Source organism: Epinephelus lanceolatus, chromosome 23, assembly GCF_041903045.1.
Source record: "Epinephelus lanceolatus isolate andai-2023 chromosome 23, ASM4190304v1, whole genome shotgun sequence".
NCBI classification, from domain to species: domain Eukaryota; kingdom Metazoa; phylum Chordata; class Actinopteri; order Perciformes; family Serranidae; genus Epinephelus; species Epinephelus lanceolatus.
The window spans coordinates 18989269-19009111 of record NC_135756.1 but is presented as its reverse complement, the minus strand read 5'-3'; the positions used below and the strand labels follow the sequence as shown (position 1 = coordinate 19009111).

The 19843-nt window shown below is 41.9% G+C and overlaps 1 protein-coding gene across 1 annotated transcript in view; it reads right to left on the bottom strand.

Annotated features, from left to right (window-relative positions):
* Positions 1-14430: 14430 nt before the first annotated feature.
* The window catches only part of syn3 (synapsin III), a 179021-nt gene continuing 173608 nt past the window's right edge, over positions 14431-19843 (bottom strand). The window contains exons 11-14 of the mRNA XM_033614580.2: positions 15847-15978; positions 14926-14944; positions 14658-14814; positions 14431-14557 (exon numbers count right to left, since the gene is read on the bottom strand). Coding sequence (XP_033470471.2) covers positions 14434-14557; positions 14658-14814; positions 14926-14944; positions 15847-15978 — 432 coding nt within the window. The 3' untranslated portion in view covers positions 14431-14433. The remainder of the gene's footprint in view (positions 14558-14657; positions 14815-14925; positions 14945-15846; positions 15979-19843) is intronic.

The window sequence follows — 19843 nt, the reverse complement described above, 5'->3', positions numbered from 1 at the left end:
CAGGTGTTGTCATACACACCACTTGTGCAATCTGTGCTCCAATAGGAACAAGAAAGTTGTTTGTGTGCATAAATAAGTAAAATAAATTAACTAAATTAATGAATTGAATCAATTTCAAAGTACCGGTATTTTCCAAATGCAGTATAGTACCGTTTGGAATACTCTAGTACCGCAGTACTATTTTAGTACCGGTATACCGTGCAACACTAATCTGGTGTTATCACAATAACATTTCAGCTGGCACATGAACAGCCACAGTGACTGAAATAATAGCAACAATAATACATTTAGGACAAGAATCACCTGATGACATCACACACATCGTGAAAGATGACCAGCGATGACTGGTCCTGGACCAACGTGTAGTCTGTAATGTCTGCCGGCCAGCTCGTGGGGATTGTATGACCCCACAATCGCATAAGCTGACAGTGACTGTCCCTAACCACTAGAGACCAACGTATCTGCCTGAATCCAATGTCATTTTAAGTCCACACTAATGCGCAGCTATGGTGACATATTTGTTTTGATGTGGTTTTAAGAGCTGATTGGCTTCTCATCAGTCTCCCTTCTGTGCTCGTCTGGCGCTTTTAATTTTAACAAAGAAACCGCTGTTTCATGTCACAGTGCCAGACTAATCAGTCAGCTTGACCTCGGTGGAGTGGGTCAATTCAAAGGTCTGGATCCAGACAGACATATTTTACATGTAACCCTTTCACCCTGGGCTCATACTATTATGACCACGTTATGCACAACACAATTTAATATCAAACCAAATAAATGTTCAAAAGGTTGAAAGAGACATCTCAATGTAAAATAACATGTCTAGTGTAAACTATGACTCTCACTCTCATTAATAATCACTGAGAGGCTATGGGGATAACTCTGGTTATGATAAACCCAATGAAATGTTAAGGCTACTCATTTACTGAAATAAATGAATCAACCTGTTCAGTTATTGAGTAAAACACAATGAATAATACCACAAACACATTAGCTGAATTTCAACAGTGTATTAACTGAAATTGCACATATTTCACATGGCAGAAATAGAAAAAACACAGTTTGAAAAATAAAATAAACCCCCAACAAAAAGGACCCGGGTATTTTTAGTCTTTAGTCTGGGTTACCCTGAATGCACTCTTTAAGTTGTTGTTCTTTAAGCAAGCTTGCATTAAGGTTCGCTGGCGTTGGAGCTCATGAAGTAAACAAACCAGCCGCAAGGTTACCTGCTTGTGTAAAAACAGTCTGTAGAAATCCCGCTCCTCGGCCCTGACACAGGCTGCAGCAACACCGCAGCACAGCAGCGATGAGTAGCAGACAGCCCCGCTCCGCAGACCGCAGACCACACTCAGGACCCATCAGCACGTCCGCTGCAGCTCCTCCCAACCGCAGTCTCCTCTCTCGTCCCGCAGGTGAAGAAGAATGAGGCCAGCGTCTCCCCCTCTGATGACGGCAGGCGAGCTAGGCTAATTAGCTGAGCAGGCGAGCTAGGCTAATTAGCTGAGCAGACGAGCTAGGCTAATTAGCTGAGCAGGCGAGCTAGGCTAATTAGCTTGCCTCGTAGTTGCGAAACCACACTTCGTCGACAATAAACAGTCTCTAACTTACACACGCCGGCAGTACACTGTCTCTGGCTCACACACGTAGGAGCGCGTTGGTTCACAACAGTCTTTAGTTCAACATAAAAGTCGGAAAAAACATGATACATCTTAAATTACGCTCCGACGACCACTCGGCTCCACAGCATGCAGCGTGTCTGTCCGCTCGTCCCCGCCAGTACGTCTTTATTACGTTACCTTTGCAAAAAGGTCAACAGGAAGTCAACTCCTCCGAGTTATTAACTCTTTAAAGTACATTTAACTTATTATCACACTTTTCAGGTACAAACCAACCCTTAAAACGTATTGAAAAAGTATACACAGTATAAGAATAAATCTTATTATAAATGTTCAAACATTTAAATGTATATAATACACATTACCACCACCTTAATATGTGTTATGCATCTTAACATTTCCAATAATTCACAATTAAAATGAGAAACTAATATAACAAAATAACTGATGTGAAACATCAAATACATATCATCAGATATCATTCCATTCATATTTTCAAATATAATCAAACTGGTATCCAATAGCAACAATAAGGCTCATGATAGAACCCTTTGTGACATCACAGCGCAAATTTTGAAAATTACTAAGTAGGGGCTGATTTCGTGGTTTAGACAGGTTTCACAGACCCAAGTTTGGTCCAGAGAGTTTCACTGTGATAGCAGCCAATCCAAATTGTGCTCAGTCTCAGAAAACTACCAAATACCAACCTTGAAGTCAGGAATTTGATTCTACAGACATGGAACCTAAGGTAGATTTTTATCTCGGTTCACTTGAAGAACAACTCCAAAGTGAACTGAGTGATGATAAGGCCAAGCTCAGCAAAAGTGCGGTTGAGGGTAGACTCCTCCTGAATATCAAGGAGGACATGCTGGCCAGTTTCCTCGACAGACTCCTGGAACCGCAGGAGAATGTCGAGTGGAAACAGGAGAAAGTGCTTTTACAGAGGCAGATCTCTGATCTAAAAGCCCAGCTGGATTTGGCTCAGGCCAAACAAGGCCAGCGTCCAGCCAGCGATACAAACTACCTCAAAACGCAGTTGGCCAGGATCAGCTCAAAGCTGAGACAAGCGGAGAAAGATCTGGAGCAGCAGGCAACCACCAACAAAGACCTGCGTGCTGAACTGGAACAGGTGAGGAGAGCCAAGGACGCCCATCCCAACGAATCCAAGGCACGGCAGGTGGAGCTGAGTGCACGGAGACAGTTGGAGAGCAACATGGCTGAAGCTCGGAGAGAACAGCAGATGCTAACCTCCTCAATTCACCATCTGCACGCCGTACTGGAGCAGATGAAGGGTGCAAAATTGGCCCTTCATAGAGAACTGGAGGCAAAGAAGTTGGAGGTGCATCGTCACCTTCAGTTCATTGCATCGGCTAAAACCAATGTTGAGTTGGAAACTGAAAGCCAACTTAAAATTGAGCGGGAGCAAGCCCAGAAAAATCTGGAGCAGCAGGCTTCCATTATCAAGGCCATGCAGGCTGAATTGGAAGAGGTTAAGGGAGCGAAAGCTGCCCTTGAAACTGATGTGGAGTCCATGAGGTCGGAGCTAAGTATTGCGAAGGAGTTGCAAACAGCAGCTGAGAACGATGCTCAGACGACCAAGAGCAGAGCACAAGTACTTGAGCGCGATCTAACATCTGAGAGGGCTCACACCCAGAAGCTCAAGCAGAGACTGACTCTGAAAGGGGAAGCTCTGCAAAAGCAGAGGGGAGAGGCCAGAAAGACTTCGGAGGTATCCCACAACAACCTTCAAGTACAACTGGAGAAGCAGAGAACGGAGAACAAGAGGATCGCAGCAGCCTTGAAAAAGGCAGAGGAGCTGCTAGAAAGTGAGCGCGCCAGCTTCCAGCTTGAGGAGGAGAGATCCAGAGCCTCTCACGTGGCTGAGATTGCCAAACTGAGAGACGACAACAACAAGCTCACCTTCTCTCTAAAGAAAGCGGACCAGGAAATGGACGTGAGACATCGCCAGTGGCAGCAAGAAAAGTCTGTCCTCACTGCGCAGCTGGAGTCAAGTGAGAGGAACCACAAGAGCTACATGGCTGCTCTCAAGGCGAAGCTGCAGAGTGACTATCTCCAATGGCAGCAGGAGAGAACCTCCTTGCTGGCAAAGGCAGAAAAAGACAGAGCTACGCATGTGTCACAGCTGGAGAGTGACTGTCTCCAATGGCAGCAGGAGAAAATGTCCCTGCTGGCAGAGACAGAAAATCTCAGAGCTAGATATGTGTCTCAGCTCAACAAGGAGAAACAGGAGAACAGTACCCTTGTTGAGGCTCTGAAAGAGGCTGAGGGACAGTTGCAGAGTCAGCGCAACATCTGGCAGGAAGAGAGGGCATCACTCCTTCAGGCCAGAGAGAACCTGAATGAGACTCTGCAGGCAATGGAGCAGACAGAGTCCGTCATGAGGTCGCGCATTGAAGAGCTCGAGGAAAAAATTGCCAAAAAGAAGAGCCAGAAGTGGTACAGGATCTTCAGAGCTTGTACCACTTCTGGCTCTGTCTGACAGGCACACAGGAACACCTCTTAGATCTCGTGGGAGCACATTAATCAGTCTTAACCTCAGAAGGTGAACTTTTGAGAGTTAGGACTTCCATCTACCCATCTTCCATCTGTTCTGCACGACATCTATTGCACGTCTGTCCGTCCTGGAAGAGGGATCCCTCCTCAGTTGCTCTTCCTGAGGTTTCTTCCACCCTTTTAACCTCGTTAAAGAGGTTTTTTGGGGGAGTTTTTCCTCATCCGATGTGAGGGTCCAAAGGACAGAGGGATGTCGTGTGCTTTAAAACCATCTGACGCACATTGCAATTTGTGATAATTGGCCTTATGAACTGAATTGAATTTGAATTTTACACTTTACACTCAGTAAACCCCAGGAGGTGATCTCTTTGGAGTTAGGAGTGTAAAGTGTAAAGTTATCTCTAGACATTTTTTAAAAAAAAAATAAAAATAATTAGGCTTACATGATATTTGTTTGTCTGTTGTTGAAACATTACTCATGTTTAATATTAGATGATTTGTAAGATAAATGAATCAGGGGACAGGCACTAAGGAGTTGTCGTTTGCAAACTATAACCTGAAAATATAAGTGGGCCTGCTATATGTTGGTCCAAATATTGTTATTTTGTCCAGGGCTACATGTTATTATTATTATTATTATTAAAGGGAGGTTTAGGTTGCAAGGGTCTAAGATAAGGAGCAGATATGTGCAGATGATTACCAATTTAGGTTTGTGGGTAATAACTGTGCAACTTTTTTTGGTTCAGTGTTTTGTAGTTAACAGCAATGGGATGCTGCAAACACATGTTTAGCATCATTCTGTATCATTTTTATATTGGAACCATACACATGCTCAGTCTGGAATAGTGGTACTCTGAACATACAGATTCATCAGTGGAGTCAGGTTTGTTTTCCTCTAAAATATTCTACTTTTTTAATAACTTGGATTCCCTGTCATCAAAAATTGTAGATGTTGGCAAAGTCCCATGAGTCTGTTTTCATTGTCCAGGCTGGTCTAACTGCTTCAGAAACCTTTAACACAATTTTATACTTATTCTCACATAAAGATTTTAAACTTAAAGCTGCACTAATCAAGATGTTTAAGATAACACAGATCAATGACAGCGTGTAATGAGGACAAAACGGCAGCAAAATGTTGGCATTGTACGTTTCTGCAAACCACAGATACATTGCATTTGTAAGTTATTATGTTGCTGGTACGTTGACACTTTACGTTTCTTTATATTGTTATTGTGTGGTGAAGTTTAGGTACAAAAACCATCTGGTTATAGTCAGAAAAAGATTATTTTTCAGCACGTACTGCAGCGACGTCTCTAAAAAACAACCTCTTTTTGTGGCACTACCCTTGCAGAAAATCCAGCAATGTCTTGGTTAAAAACAAACTTTATTTGTGCCTTTTTTCATGGTTTGAAAAAGATCATGTTTGGGCTTAAAAACACAGTTTTGGTGGCACCATCACAGAAAGAAGCTTTTCATAACACTATTCCCAATGGAAAAACGGGAAAAAAATGCTGGAGGACACTCATGTTTGGGGACTAAAAAGTCACCGGAAATGCAGCGATGACTCGCTAAAAGACATCTGGTTTTGTTGTTTGTTGGTCTCTAACTGTGGTCTGCAGCTTGGCAGGCGTTTCGCCTGCGTGTCACTCCATCCACCATCCCCTCCAGCTGCTGATGACAAAGTCAGCTCATACGCAACATCACTTTAGAAACATTTATATGATAGGTATGGCTGATGTGAAAGGTGTCACCCATAGAGACCCACAGTGAATTATCACCCAACTGTGCAGATCCTGTTGGCTTGTTATTTTTGTTTTGTTTAACTGTATTTGTTATGTCTTTTGGTTTTGTCCGCTCTCATCTCCCTCATTCCAGCTGTTTTTAGCTCCGAAACCAACATTATGCTACCTGCTCAGCTCCACATGGCAGACAGACAAATAGCTGGTAAACATAGTGAAGCATTCGGGAACTAAAACGCTAGCAACAAAGAGATTAAATGTTGGACTCAAATCCAGCAGGTGGACAGAAATAAAGTGTGCAAATGTGCTGGGTATGTTTGTTGTGCTTTTGTCAACACTCCCCCCAGTGGCCAAAAAATTAATAAATAAATGCAGCTTTAAACTTAATCCTGATAAGTCGCTGTTGTCTAGTTTCTCATTTTGCCCCTAAGTGGACATAAACTCTATAAACTCAGGTTTAAAATGATTTACCAACAACAATGCTTAATGATACTGACTCATGGAAAACACTCTTCATGATTACACCCCCCAACCTTCAAGTAACTTTTTCTTTCAAGTGGTGTAAACTATTTTGGAAATAAGTGTGAACATTTTCAGGGATATCCAGACATGAAGTAGTCTCAGAAATATCTGCGTGATGATGCCATTGTTTGAGGAGTAATAACGTGTGTGTGTGTGTGTGTGTGCAGTGACATATTCATGACTGAATGTGTTTCATATTACCTCTGTAACATTAGCGCCAAACACAATTCATTTGAAAGCTTGATGTGAGGCGGGCAGCAGATGAAAGGCAGCACTGGCGTCCAGCAGGTTTCCCTCTGCGTGGCCTCGTGTTGCCAGTCAGCTTTTAACACCCCAAGCCTCATGCCAAGAGGAGTAAAATATGGTCGTAATCCAACATGAGGGGATTTTGAGATTATCACCACATATTCTCAAAGTTGCGTGTTTCAAACAGGACTTTTAAAAAGTAGAGTAAGAGCCAGGACTACTGCTGCCATGACCATAAATGGAGAAAAGGAGTCGAATCTCGTGTGGAGCGCTGCGGAGGACTGAGAGAAACTGGAAAGCAGCACAGGTGTAATAAAAGTTGTTACCTTTAATAACAGAAATCTCGCTTTTCAGACAAAAGAACAAAAATACAGAAAACAAAATAATCTTGATACTAATAAATTACAGAAACACATGAGATGCATCACACGTCTCACAAATAAGCAGCCAGACATAAAGATCACGTACTGGAACTACCAAATTTACACACCTGAGGCACACAAGAGGGGTTGGTTTTTCATGCCACATTTACACCAATATACAGAACGTTAATACACTTAAATCACCATACGATACCACCCACCATTCAGCAGAGAGGGAGGGACACAGTGGACTCAAAGATCGGCAAATAAAACCCGTGCAACGACATTATATCTCTCATTTACAAACGCCACGTGTAAAGTGGACTTGCAGTATTAGCTGTACTTATGGCAAGTCTCTGCGGCTGCATATTCATTTCAGTGTTAGGCAATGTTTCGGTTCAACACACCTAAAGGTGAGCCTCGGACTCAACCTTGTCATGATGGAAAGAAAAAGAAATGTTGAACGTAGCAGAGTATTGCCTTTGCTCCAGATTATTTGTCATGTTCAAATGAAATCGCGTGGAGAAAGAAAAGATGGGGTGACGCAACTCTGTCCCACAGAATTCTGTGAAATGAGCACAAGGCCTGCAAACACTGTTAAAGAACATGGACGTAGTGTCTGTGACATCAACAACAGGTTGTTAAAGACAAGTGAGGAGGGAAGGAGTTTTTAGTGGGGAAGACTTTGTGGGGCATGAACACGAGTATTTTGTATAATGGTTGTTCTCTCCTGTTCATACAGGCACTGTTTGCTCAAAATCTCTATCCAAATGAAAATGCAAAAACACAACTGAAGCACTGTCCAGAGCATGCCAAACCAACAGACCGTGACATGACTGTGACACTAAAGCCACGCAAAGAAGAAGAAGATATTGGCCAATGTGAAGCCTGATGAAGGTATTACTGAAAGGCTTGCTCCTCAGTATAGTGGAAGAGTAAGGCTGAATCCAAATGTCCACCCTCTGGACTTGCAGACTGAGCCCTCGCACACCTCGTCTGCAAAGACTGCAAGCAGCTAACAGACAGTCCTTGAGACTGTTTTAAGCCTACTTGTTGCTGTGGAAATGTTCAATTATCGCTGCTGTCATAGTCATGTCACATAAGTTGATGAATGGTGCCTACACATCTGTCCCTGCAGATAGCAAGATATGAATCCCTTGTGGAGCCTTTTTTGACTATACAAAAATGTAGGCTACACAACAGAAATGTGAATAAGGACAGGACTATAACTTAATAAATTTGGCATAACTTGCATAAGAAGACCTTCTTTTGCTGTTTTGCAGCCTATACTTCTTCTCTTAGATGTGGTTGAATATTATTTCTGGCCTACACAATTCAAGTAGCATTTTAATAGGCCTAACTATCAATAGCTATTCTAAACATTCTTTATTTTCGTCAGTTGAAAAAACCACAACATCACGTCCGTATGGCAGTGAACTGGGGGTTATTATATCAGTGGAGTTTGTGAAGTCTGCACCCCAAGCGGACTCTGGAGGTCTGGAGACAGTCCACTTGAGGCCCGTTGTGGACTGGATGATCTGTGGATTTGGACAGCTCTCAGCACTCCCAGACTTCCCCGGAATGCACCCGCAAAGTCTGCAAGTGCAGTAAAGGCCGGACATTTGGAGTCAGCCTGAGGGCCGTTTCATAGTCAACGCACACAACACGAGCAAGTGACGCGAGCAAGCGACGCAAGTGACGCAAGCAAAGCACTTCCTTCCATAGTCAACACATTGAACGCAAGCGACATGGGCGACACTTGAAATGCAATACATCGCTCGCGCAATAGGGGCTAGCAGAGTCACTGGTACATTCCGGCTAGCTAATACTGCTGTAGCTAGCTATTTCATTAGAGTGCATTGCACTAGAACTGTCATATAAATAAGGGTCTGCCCGTCATTTTTCATACCGGCTTCTTCTGTGAATAACAAAAAGTGGTTAATTTCAAGTATGTTGCTTGCATTATCACCCCCGCTGGCAACGCATGGTATTACACGCATCGCTGCGTCGCGTATCAAAAAAAATGGACAACATATTTTGAGACGCAAGCACGCATCAAGGCAGCCAATGGGCCTCGATGCGTCCCAATGCGTTTGTGTCTGCGTGCGTTTGCGTCAACGTTTACGATTTGTAAACATGTAAAATTCCTGTTAGCAACATTAGATCCAGTACTATTTTGGTCAAGTCTGCCATAGCACGAAATGTCGCCTCATTGGTGACGCCTCACAAAGGAGATTACGGCGCACACTCTGATGTTTCAAGCCAAAAAATTGCCTCAGTTTTCTCGGTCGAAACGTCAACACTGAAAACACAGTTTCTGAAAAACACGTTTGGAGTTTTGGAGTTTTATGAAAGGTTTGTTTCAGTGAACCTAAAACAAAGTTTGCCAGTGGACAAAACACCATTAGAAAACACCACATTTTCCAAAACACCTGTGAACGTGTCGACAAGTCCTGTGACAGAGCGCTCGGAGAGCTGTCAGTCAAGTTAAAGCTCATTAACTGCATGTCATGACCTCTGTCTCTCCTCCTTTCACGCTTAACCTGTCCTGTCCAATAAAGGCAAAAGCCAAAAAAACAAAGTATATTTGGGAAGTGACTTTGTAACGCTTTTACGGTGTTAGTTGTTACACCGACGGCATTTCCAGTCTCCATCCTGCTGCCTATGTTTGGATGTTGCAGGGAACCTCGACTCTGCTCCTCCTCAGGTTGATGTCACAAATACTACATTGTTGTTTCTCCACAGTCCATGAATCAAACTAATCCCTTCCAGCTGACAGAGCGATTTCTAATCCCCGCTTCTCTTGCACTAAAATGGAGTTCTCATTTCACAGAATCCTTTCCAGTACTACAACTCTATAGTCAGTTTCTGCAGAGCACTGCTGGACTTGAGGTAGTTACTAGTAAACTTTGCAGCTCAGTTCGAATTGAATCAAATCAAAAGGATCAGGTTCATTAAGATGGAGCAGCTGAATGAGACTTTATTTGGCAATACATTAAACAAAGCAAACTAAAATCATCTGACGTTGATTAGACCCAACAGATGGGTACATGTATGGCATCAACTGGATCTTAAACTGCATTTTTAAACCCTAAACTGAGAGAAGTGACATCAATGTTCATCTTTCATCCTGACACAAGTACTCGTAGCACATAATTAAACTGTGTGGCATTATTTCTCTTTTAAAAATCAAAAACAGCTACTGCCTCTGCAGGACAGAGCAGGCCTCCTAATGTCTTTAAAGTTAACGGACACAGTGATCTAAGTTCATATGTCAGGTTATCAGTGACGTCACAGCCATTATTGCGTGGCATATAAGGGATGGTTTGGTTATGGCTTATCACACTGCAGTATTACACACTAGGTGGTAGGCATCTTTATAATAAAGACAAAACGATATGATTTCCACCTTCAAGCGGACTCACATTGAAATGCTAATTTGGTCCATTTTTGACACAGTGCCAAAGGCGATGAAATGCTCGCAAGAGTGCTCATAACAGGACACTTTGAGATAAAGCTGACTGTGGATCACAATTTTGCTTTTACAAACAATAACTGGGGAGACTGGTCGGGGCGAGTTTAAGAATCACAGTGTTATTAAACTTTTAAATGGCAAAAAAAAATCACTAACACAGACTTCCAGATGTTGGAAGGTAAGCAGGCTAACTGACCATTTACTAAAACCCTCCCACCCCTAAATAGTGTTTTTTCTGCTCAAAGGTAACTTTAGCATGTCCTGCTAAAGTTAGCCGTTAAAGTAACCTGCTAGCATTACGGAGCCAATGGTCCAAACAAAATATAGGAATGTTAGGCCCACTTCAGACCAAAGATTCATGACAAGACAAGTTGAAACTGTCAACTGCTTGTGAATTGCTGTTCTGTATCGTTCTAAAAACCTGCTGGTTCACACCAATGCAACTAGATGAGATGGTGTATCATCTCTATGCAACGACTCTCTGTACTTCTGTCCTGATTTGCAGCTTTTCAGGCTTATTTTGTGGCTGAATATAATTTGTAGCTTCTTAAAATATGAATGAGGATAGTGATAGTGAGATACTGCTACTAGTACTACTACTACCCCCCGGTCAGTAGAAGCCTGACCGGGAAGCTGCCTCCATCTAACGCACTCACCCTGGCTCTGGGTCTGCAGCTGCCTGTAATAGAGAGCAGTGTAAAGGGAGGAGCGCTCACTCTGCAGCTAAATCTGGGCACTGAATTGTCCCCAGAAATACACTGACTGACCAAACAAACAAAACAAAAACAACTTAAGGGGTCTCTGACTAATGATTGGAATCTTGGACTTTAAGGGGGCAGCCCTACTTGAAGTCCAACTGTGTCCTTAATAACAAGGATTCTCTATGTTTAAATAAAGGTAAAGCTGTCATTATCATTGTAAATGCCATATTTAATGTGCAAGAACAGAAATCTTGACAGATGACAACAGTAACAGAGAGAGCGGGGCTTAGCAAATGGTCAATTAACTACCCTTAAAACTGTGATTCTGTGACTCTGCCCACTGATATTAAATGCAACCAGATTATTTTTCCTCCACTATCATTGCTTTGTACGGTTGTTGGTGACGAGCACTGTAGTGTGTATTTTACCAAGCTGAAACAAGCTGAGCTTTTTCGGCTCAATGGACGAACAATGTTATTTTTTCATGTTTCTGCCAGTGAGACTGACAAAGCATCAAATAAAAGCTTCATAAAAGAAAAAAAAGGGAAAAAAAGCTTCATAGTTTAAAATCAAAATGGTGTCACACTTATTATTAACATAATTATTGCAAAAACGGGCAGTTCTTTTTTGTGGTAGTATCATTATTAATCAAAATGGCAAACACACAATTTTACACACACACACACACACACAGACACTCACACAGCCCATTATAAATGTTATACAACTTCATGCATTTAAATAAAAATGAGCTTTAAATGCGGGCATTGTTATGAATAATATTACTATTACTATAATATTATTATTATTATTATTATTATTATTATTATTATTACAAGCTTTGGAATCATGACAGGTCCATTAAAACTACTGCACACCGCTCACAGATATTCAGATATCCTGTTTGTATTGGGTATCTGTTTGGAGTACGGGTGGGAATATGAATTATAATTGTCTTTTTTATCCATGTCCATCTAAATGGAAAATATCTCTAGGCTTTTTCAGCTTGTAGCACAGATAACTTTAGAGTCGATGACAGGACAGCTTATTAATTTAGATAACTTCCTGCAAGAAGAGCAATTCATACATAATTAGACTGTGATTGTGCTCTACGTGGAAAGCCAAATATACTGTTAATCTCCTTCTGTAAGTTTGATACAACAAAAATGGGATGCACCAGGGAATTATTTTGGGAACCAATTACTTTGCTGAGAATTTATTTTTGGGGAGCTTTCTAATTATTTCCTGGAAATATAAGCATGCTTACATTTCCATTTTACTGTATAATTTAGAGATAATTATATAACTGAGACAGCATTCACACTTTTGAATACTTCCAAACAAAGTGATAGCTTGAGCGTCTTATACCCACACTTATACCCAAATAAATAAACATCTACATAAATTCAATTTTTGCCTGTTTTTTAGTCATTAAATCTGAATGACAATAACAAAACAACTATTTTTTTTTCAAGGCTACAACATCATCTTTAGAGCAGTTCAATAAAATACCTCTGGAAATCAACAACCACTTATACTGTGAATGATAGCGCTGTGGACACCGGTGCCATAAATAAACATATTCTATTGCTATAATTTGCACCAAATTACATCGTCTTTTCTAGGAAGCTTCCTAGGAAATTATTAAGACAATTGCAGCACCCATAAAATAAAGCGTTACCATTGTTTTTTCTGTCTTTTTTGAATAGTTAAGATCAACTGAACCAACTGGACTCGACATTCACTTAACTTTAACATGCAGTTCCAAAGCAGGATGGAAGAGGACGTCTGTTTCGGCTGCTACCACTGCAGATGTTGCATACACATAACTGATGATGATACATTATCATTGGTTGTAGAGAATAAAGGAAAATAAACATGTAAGATGTGATGTCACACAACCAAATCTTTTCCTGTCTCAGTGGAAACTCAAACACGTCAAAATATTACATCCTCACTGTTCGCCTTTAAACACACAGCGGTAGTAGTTATGATACAGATCCCCCACAGGAAATACTATATAGTGCTATTCACAAAGCACGAAATATTAACAAACAGAAGAACCACAGGGGAAGATCTGGGCTGTGATGGAAGACGACGGCTGTAGGCCAGTACAGCATTGGCACCTTGTTAAATCACAAACTGAAAGGTTGGTTCGCTGTGATTGGTTTCTTGACCCAGTGCAGGTGGGGGGGGTTATTTAATGATTTTATTCAAAAGCACTTTGGTAATGTTAGGTAGAGGAGTCACTACGTAAGCCAATATGTGTCTACAGCACATGGATGTCTGAGAAATGCGGCTGCTGGCAAGATGCTCGAAATTCGCTGGTGAACCGTGAGGATTCAGTACATTTCTCAAGAGAGACAGCTTCGGATAAGAATATTGCCGTAGACGTCTGCAAACAGTTTGGAAGCTGCGAGTCAATTAAAGGAATTCAAATAAACTTAATTTCATAAATAAATAAATATATATATACAAACAAACAAACAAACATGACCCAATAATGAACAGTTTCACTGGCTGGGCAAACAGAATGCAGAATAACGACTATATACCGAGCAGTATGGGATAGATTATGATTATTTACTGTGATTCTTTACCACTAGAAAGGCCAAGCTGCTGACAGCTGACTGCTGATCTAAAGGGGGAATTCACATGTTTTTATTGATGCTTTTCAACTCTTTTTCAACTTTAAACACGCCAAATTACAGCATCGAAATGCCTGAAAATGACTCAGTCGTCTAACATGATCACCGCAGTGCTATTCTATAAAAACACAAAGGATTATGGGTAAAAGGGGAAGAAAGACTGCCAAATATCAGCCGAACTGATGCTTATATTGACCTTTTTCTGCATCTATTCAAACTGGCATGACCAGCAAAGAGGAAACAGACATAATCACCAAGCTATTTAAAAGTTGCAGAAATTTGAATGGGGTCTGGTTTGATTCTGCGTCTGTACTTATCTCTTTACATGTCCTGTAAGGAGGGCAAATGTCAATAGCTTTTAAAGTTTGACATCTTCATCTTCAACCCCAAAATCTAGTCTTGGCCTTTCTAGTGTTAGTTTAATCACTGATCTGAGGACAGCAGGATTCACCAGGTGTTCACAAACAGTGAGAAGGAAAGAGGAGGAACAGGAAGCTGAGGCTCTGAGGAGGAGGGAGACTCCAGAACAGATTAACCAGTCAGGTTGTTTTCTTTTTTTTTTCCCCCAAACCTGACAACTGACAGAGAGAGGAAGCTTCTGGGGAGGTTTTTAGTCGGAGAAGAGGCTGGCGAAGGACTGTCGGAGGCTGCGGATGGTCTCAGCTTTGGCCTCGTCATCTGTCAGGGTTCCTCGTAACGTCTCTGTAAAGGTGTTGGTCAGCGACTGGGATTTGCTGCGTGGTAAATAGAATGGTAGTTAACAAGAGTAAAACATTTTATACTTAAAACAGTCAGATTTTATACTGATGGTATCGTATTCATATATGAATGTACTTTAGCTGTGGTGACTGTTTCTGAGCTCCAGGCCCGGAGGTGGCAGGGATGGGGCCGGGCTGGAAGGCCTGGCTGGGTGAGGTGGTGGCTGATCGGGCTCGCTGAGGTGAACCCTGGGCTGACTGGGATGGAGATGCAGAAGCAGAGCGGTGTCCCCCTGCAGGAGGTGTACACAAATTACACGTAGATTAGCTGTTATACTTGACCATCACACTGCTGTAGCCAGTACTCAGTCAAAATCAAACAACAATATAAAAATGTCTCCTACCTCGTCTGGGCTGTGTGGTCTGTGGATAAAGAATGATACAGGGATGTCAGTACAGTGATTGACGTTTAAGTTGTTTTGCATATATTAGCTAAAGGTAATGAGCCTGTACACATAGACAGCACAACCACAACATCAAAAGTCACTGATCTTGGAAAAAATGTGTGAGATAGTAGAGTGCATTGGAAGTTATGGTCATGGTAATAAGTAACAGTAGCAGGAACATTGTTGTAAGTAGTAACAATAGAAGTTAATGTGCACAGGACTTTTTCCACATTTGAGTTAATTAGTTTGGCTGTTCAACAGAGTGCTGCAGGGATGTTATTTCTAGTGGGCTGACCTGGTAGTTAGGATCATCCTGGTTCCCTAGCCAAAAAGCCCTATGGGATTGGGATTTTCCCATTGTATTTTGCATTACTGCAGAAAATAAGATCTGTGGCAAGCAAACATTTAGGAGGTGGCAGTGGTCACTTTTTTGATTCTTTAAGTGTAAATGCAATCACCAGCAATAAAAAGCTGACATTAGGCTATAAATTAATGACACCATGGTTGCAAGACTGAACATCCCTGCAGCAATGAGACTGTAAAGCTGTGTGCTACATGATGCCGTTCTGTAGTCTCATTTAGCCACTTGTTAGCAACCGCCTTTTTTAAGACACATAAAAGCTTTAAATTTCCTGAATGGGTTATTTACTGATGTATTTGATATGGCAGAACAAAACATAACCAAACCGAAAACATAAAGAGACATAACCTCATTGGCCTCAATGGAAGCTATGACCCTTAATGAGTACAGTGTTAACAGTAGTAATATTAGTGATGGTATTTATAATGGTAGAAGTGGTGGTAAATAATACTATAATAATAATACTAGTATTAAGTGTGTAACCAAGCTGATTTGTCAGACGTAATGTATCAAAGTACCTTGACAGAGGAAGGCTGAGGTGAGGTGACTCCCAGCAGCACCTGCGCCATCTTGTTGATGACCAGCTCTGTGATCAGCTGTTTATCCTCCTCCACATGCTCACCAATCAGAGGCATGGAGCTGTCCATCACCTGCAGAGACAGAAAAAAATCAGGTTCCTGGATGAACACCTCAGAACTGAAACTCCAGAATTTCTCCACTAGATGGGAGCATTACATCTCTTATGATGGACATCAGTGTGGTGCTCTGCCAGCAGTGATGAGTCATTTCACAGAGATCATACACAGCAATGTTCCCCACAGTGTTGCCGTGGTTGAGTTCAGACAATATTTGCTGCTGGCCTTTGATACAATTTATCGCCGGATGCACCGAGCATGACTTTTCTGCTTGTTCCCATGCACTGTCATGCCTCTTAGAAAGCCCCTTGTCCTGGATCTGTCCCTCTACATCCTCCAAGAGATTGAGCCGTTTTTAATCAGGGGTTTGAGACCCTGTAGGGGTGCAAATTTGGCTAAATGAGAGAAGGATAGGATAAAATAACTCTCTAAAGTTTGCTTTTTCTTCTAAAAGCATCCAAAGCCATCAGCCCCTCAGTCCTCTCTGATAATAAATCACATGAAAGAGAAGAACTTGAAGTATAGCTTCAGGAGGAAAAAATATTGAGAGTTCCATTTAGGCAATAGATAAACTGAATAGGTATATTTAAACACACAAATCTCATCTTTCAAACTGACTGCTATTTCTCTGTGCCGCCCTCCGATGGGCAAAAAGGATCCAAAATTAGAGTTTCAAGTCAGCAGCAGATAAAATATGACTCTGTCTGTAAATATTATGTTGCCCCGGGTATGACTTGGAAGGGCACAGACCGCATCCATTGCCCCACACAAATTATTAACCTCAAAGAAGGAGAAAAAACAACAACTTTCCCACCACTTGAGCTCACATGCACGCACACGTGTACTTGCAGAACCACAGAGCACATGAGACTCAGAGACCCGTCATCCTCCTCCCCGAAGACCAAAACAAACAGGAGCGGAGAAGTGTGGCTGCTGGCACTGCTGGCTTGGATGCAGATGCCCAGTGTGGTGGATGAGGCTGCTGCACCGCGCCCCGGCCACAGGCTGTAAACACAGCGATGGGCATGCATTCATGTGCTGATCCTCTTGTGAACAGCGTATGCCAAGCAGAGCCCGACCATGTGCTGCAGAGAGCGTGCAGGGATCCAGTTCCAAACAAGCACTGGAGCAGCTCATTTCACTGAGACGACTTCCCTTCTTCTCTGGTTCAAGTTGTTTTATTGGCGGCATCAGTTAAAATCAATTGAAACTACTTAATTTCTGAATTACAGTTCCAGCCATGTTAGTTTAGAAACACAATAACACACAAGTCATGTGGCGTGGTGTTTTGCTGGACTGAAATCCTGTGACCTTTGACTGAGCAAGGTTCTACTTTTATACAAAAAGACTTTACAGAGACAGAAACCTGTTGTACCTAATGCTACAGTGTCCAAATATTAAAAAGTACTAAATTCTGATTGTAAATCTGCCGTAATTATCCTCATACACTGCATACGTGCTGTGTGGGAATGGAAAGTTTGACAGGCATAGCAACAGTAACCAAGGAGGTGTGTGGTTAGGCCAAGGGTCAATTAAAGAACCACTCAAAGGGACAGTTTGCATTTTTTGAAGTGAGGTTGTATGAGGTCGTCTGTCAGTGCTTCTCAAAGTTAAGGATGCTTCCTTGGTAGGACAGGTCAAATCAGGTCTTTCTTACAGAGGCTACACCAGACTCCGTCCTTACATTCTGTGAACACACATTGGAACAGACTAGTGAGTGCCCAGGGGTGCGTCATTGAAGAGGCCCCACCTTCAATTCCAGGACGTAGTGCGCGGAGAATTGTGGGTACTTCATGCAGGCTGAGGATACACACATGCGTCCTTGAAAATTCTCTGAAGGAAGGACTTGGTTTTCAGTAGAATTCAGAGGATCCTTGACAATAGGATAGTCCTTCGGTCAGATACGACGATGAAATTCAGCCGACTTGGAGAAGCACGAAGTGTATTGAGCGGGATTTATACTTACGTACCCTAAACTGTAGCCTGACGTAAACCTCCCCAGAAATGTAACTACATGTCGCAATGACGAAGACCTCCTGTCTGTTTCTGTAAGCTGAAACCGTTTCTCTCAGTGGAAACAAAGCTTTTATTTACTTTAATTTCACAAATAAGAAACAATAAATTGTGAAGACAATAAAGCCTCCACAAAAATAGCATTTTAAGTCTTGTGTGTGATTTATCCTGACTTGATATGAGCAGAGGAAATCTGTGCTATTCGCTAAGCTAATTTATACAGTGTAAAATGCCATAGACTTGTGGTAATAACATTAGCATGTTATATTTGTTTGGAAAATGTGTTTAGTATAAGACAGTTGTTTTGTCAGTGAAACTAAATGTTGCTGTTGTCCCTTGCTTCAAATGAGTGGAGGAAAAGTCCATTAGCTGCTAGGCTAATTTATGCAATGTAAAATGCCATAGGCTTGTGCTAATAATGTTAGCATGTTGTATTTGTAGGAAAATGTGTCCAGATAAAAGACAAATGTTTGTCTGTGAATGCTGCAAGTTATAGTGAAGCTGATTTGTGTACTTGTGTTTAAAAGTGTCACTATTAAGCCATGTTTAATGTGTGTTTAATGTGTGTTTTGAATCAACTAAACTTTACAGCACTTCACAGAAACCCGACAACAACTAATGTTTTGGAGGTGTAACTGCAGAGTGACACAGACACACCACCGCACAAGTATGAATGCTCCCAACGGCGTAGGTCACGTGCATAGGTGCAGTATACACACAGCTGCTAAGCAATGTGCTGCTGTAGGCGAGGGCAGCAGCAAAACATATTTTAGCCACTTAAGAAAAGCCCACCTCTTAAAAACAATTTTAGTATAAGTTGACGCTATATTTAGAATATACTCACTATTTTACTATGCCATCAGACAGCCCTTTCTTTTGGCGCTACATTTTCCCGATAACTTCCCTATTCCTGCGTAAAAGCCCAAATGTGCTGCACGCTGCGTTAGTCAGCAGTTGGGGTCAGACTTTCAGCAGTTTATAGAAGAGAGAACAGGTACAAGAAAATAAAAAACCGGAGTGATTATGACAGCGACAACAAAATTCTGTTCCCTGTGGAGACAAAAGGATACCTTTGTGAACCAGAGTACTGAGAGGAACTTCGCGGAGGAAGACTCAATGGGCTAAAAGAGAGAAAGAGAGGGGAAACTCCTGTTGAATCTAGAGGCCAAGAAGGAGCAAAAGCAAACTGTATGAACTGTAAATGCATGCTCACAGGCCCAGAGAGTTACTGCTGCCATACGTGGGACTTGGTTACAACCCAACCTTAGACTCTTCCTGAATCAGAGGATGCCAACGCTTCACACTTTCCTGGTTGTTCGGTGAGTCATTTCATTTGTTTGTAGGCATTTAGCATAATTGTACCTGCTGGTTGGGAACAGCAGTGCTCCTCAGCAAGTGTCTCAATCCTCTGGGGAGAAATGTTCACTGCAAAGTCCAAGTTATGTCAGTTATGTTGCGGGTGGAGTGTTGATGTCTATATTCAGTGAAACAAGCCACAGCTGTTTTCATTTCTTTGTTAGAACAGCCTGGAAAAACACAAGCACGCACCATCTTAGATATCTTTAGAAAAGTGAGGTTTTCTTTCGGTGTGAGCATTTTCTGACCCGAACAGCTGACCTACGGTGTACTATGGAAGTTCTAGGGTTGAGAAAAAGTAGTGCCAAAGAAAGTGCTGTTTGATGACGAGGTAAAGCAGTGAAAATATTCTCAATATTGCATCCTCTTAGACTGATATTAATTATTCTAGGTGGCTAAAATTTGTTTTGCTGCCATAGCAGTACATTGCTTAGCTCCTGTGGTGGTACTCCTGTCTGCTTCTCCAAACTAGGAACTCATCGCCTGCCATCTACTCTATGTAATACACTGA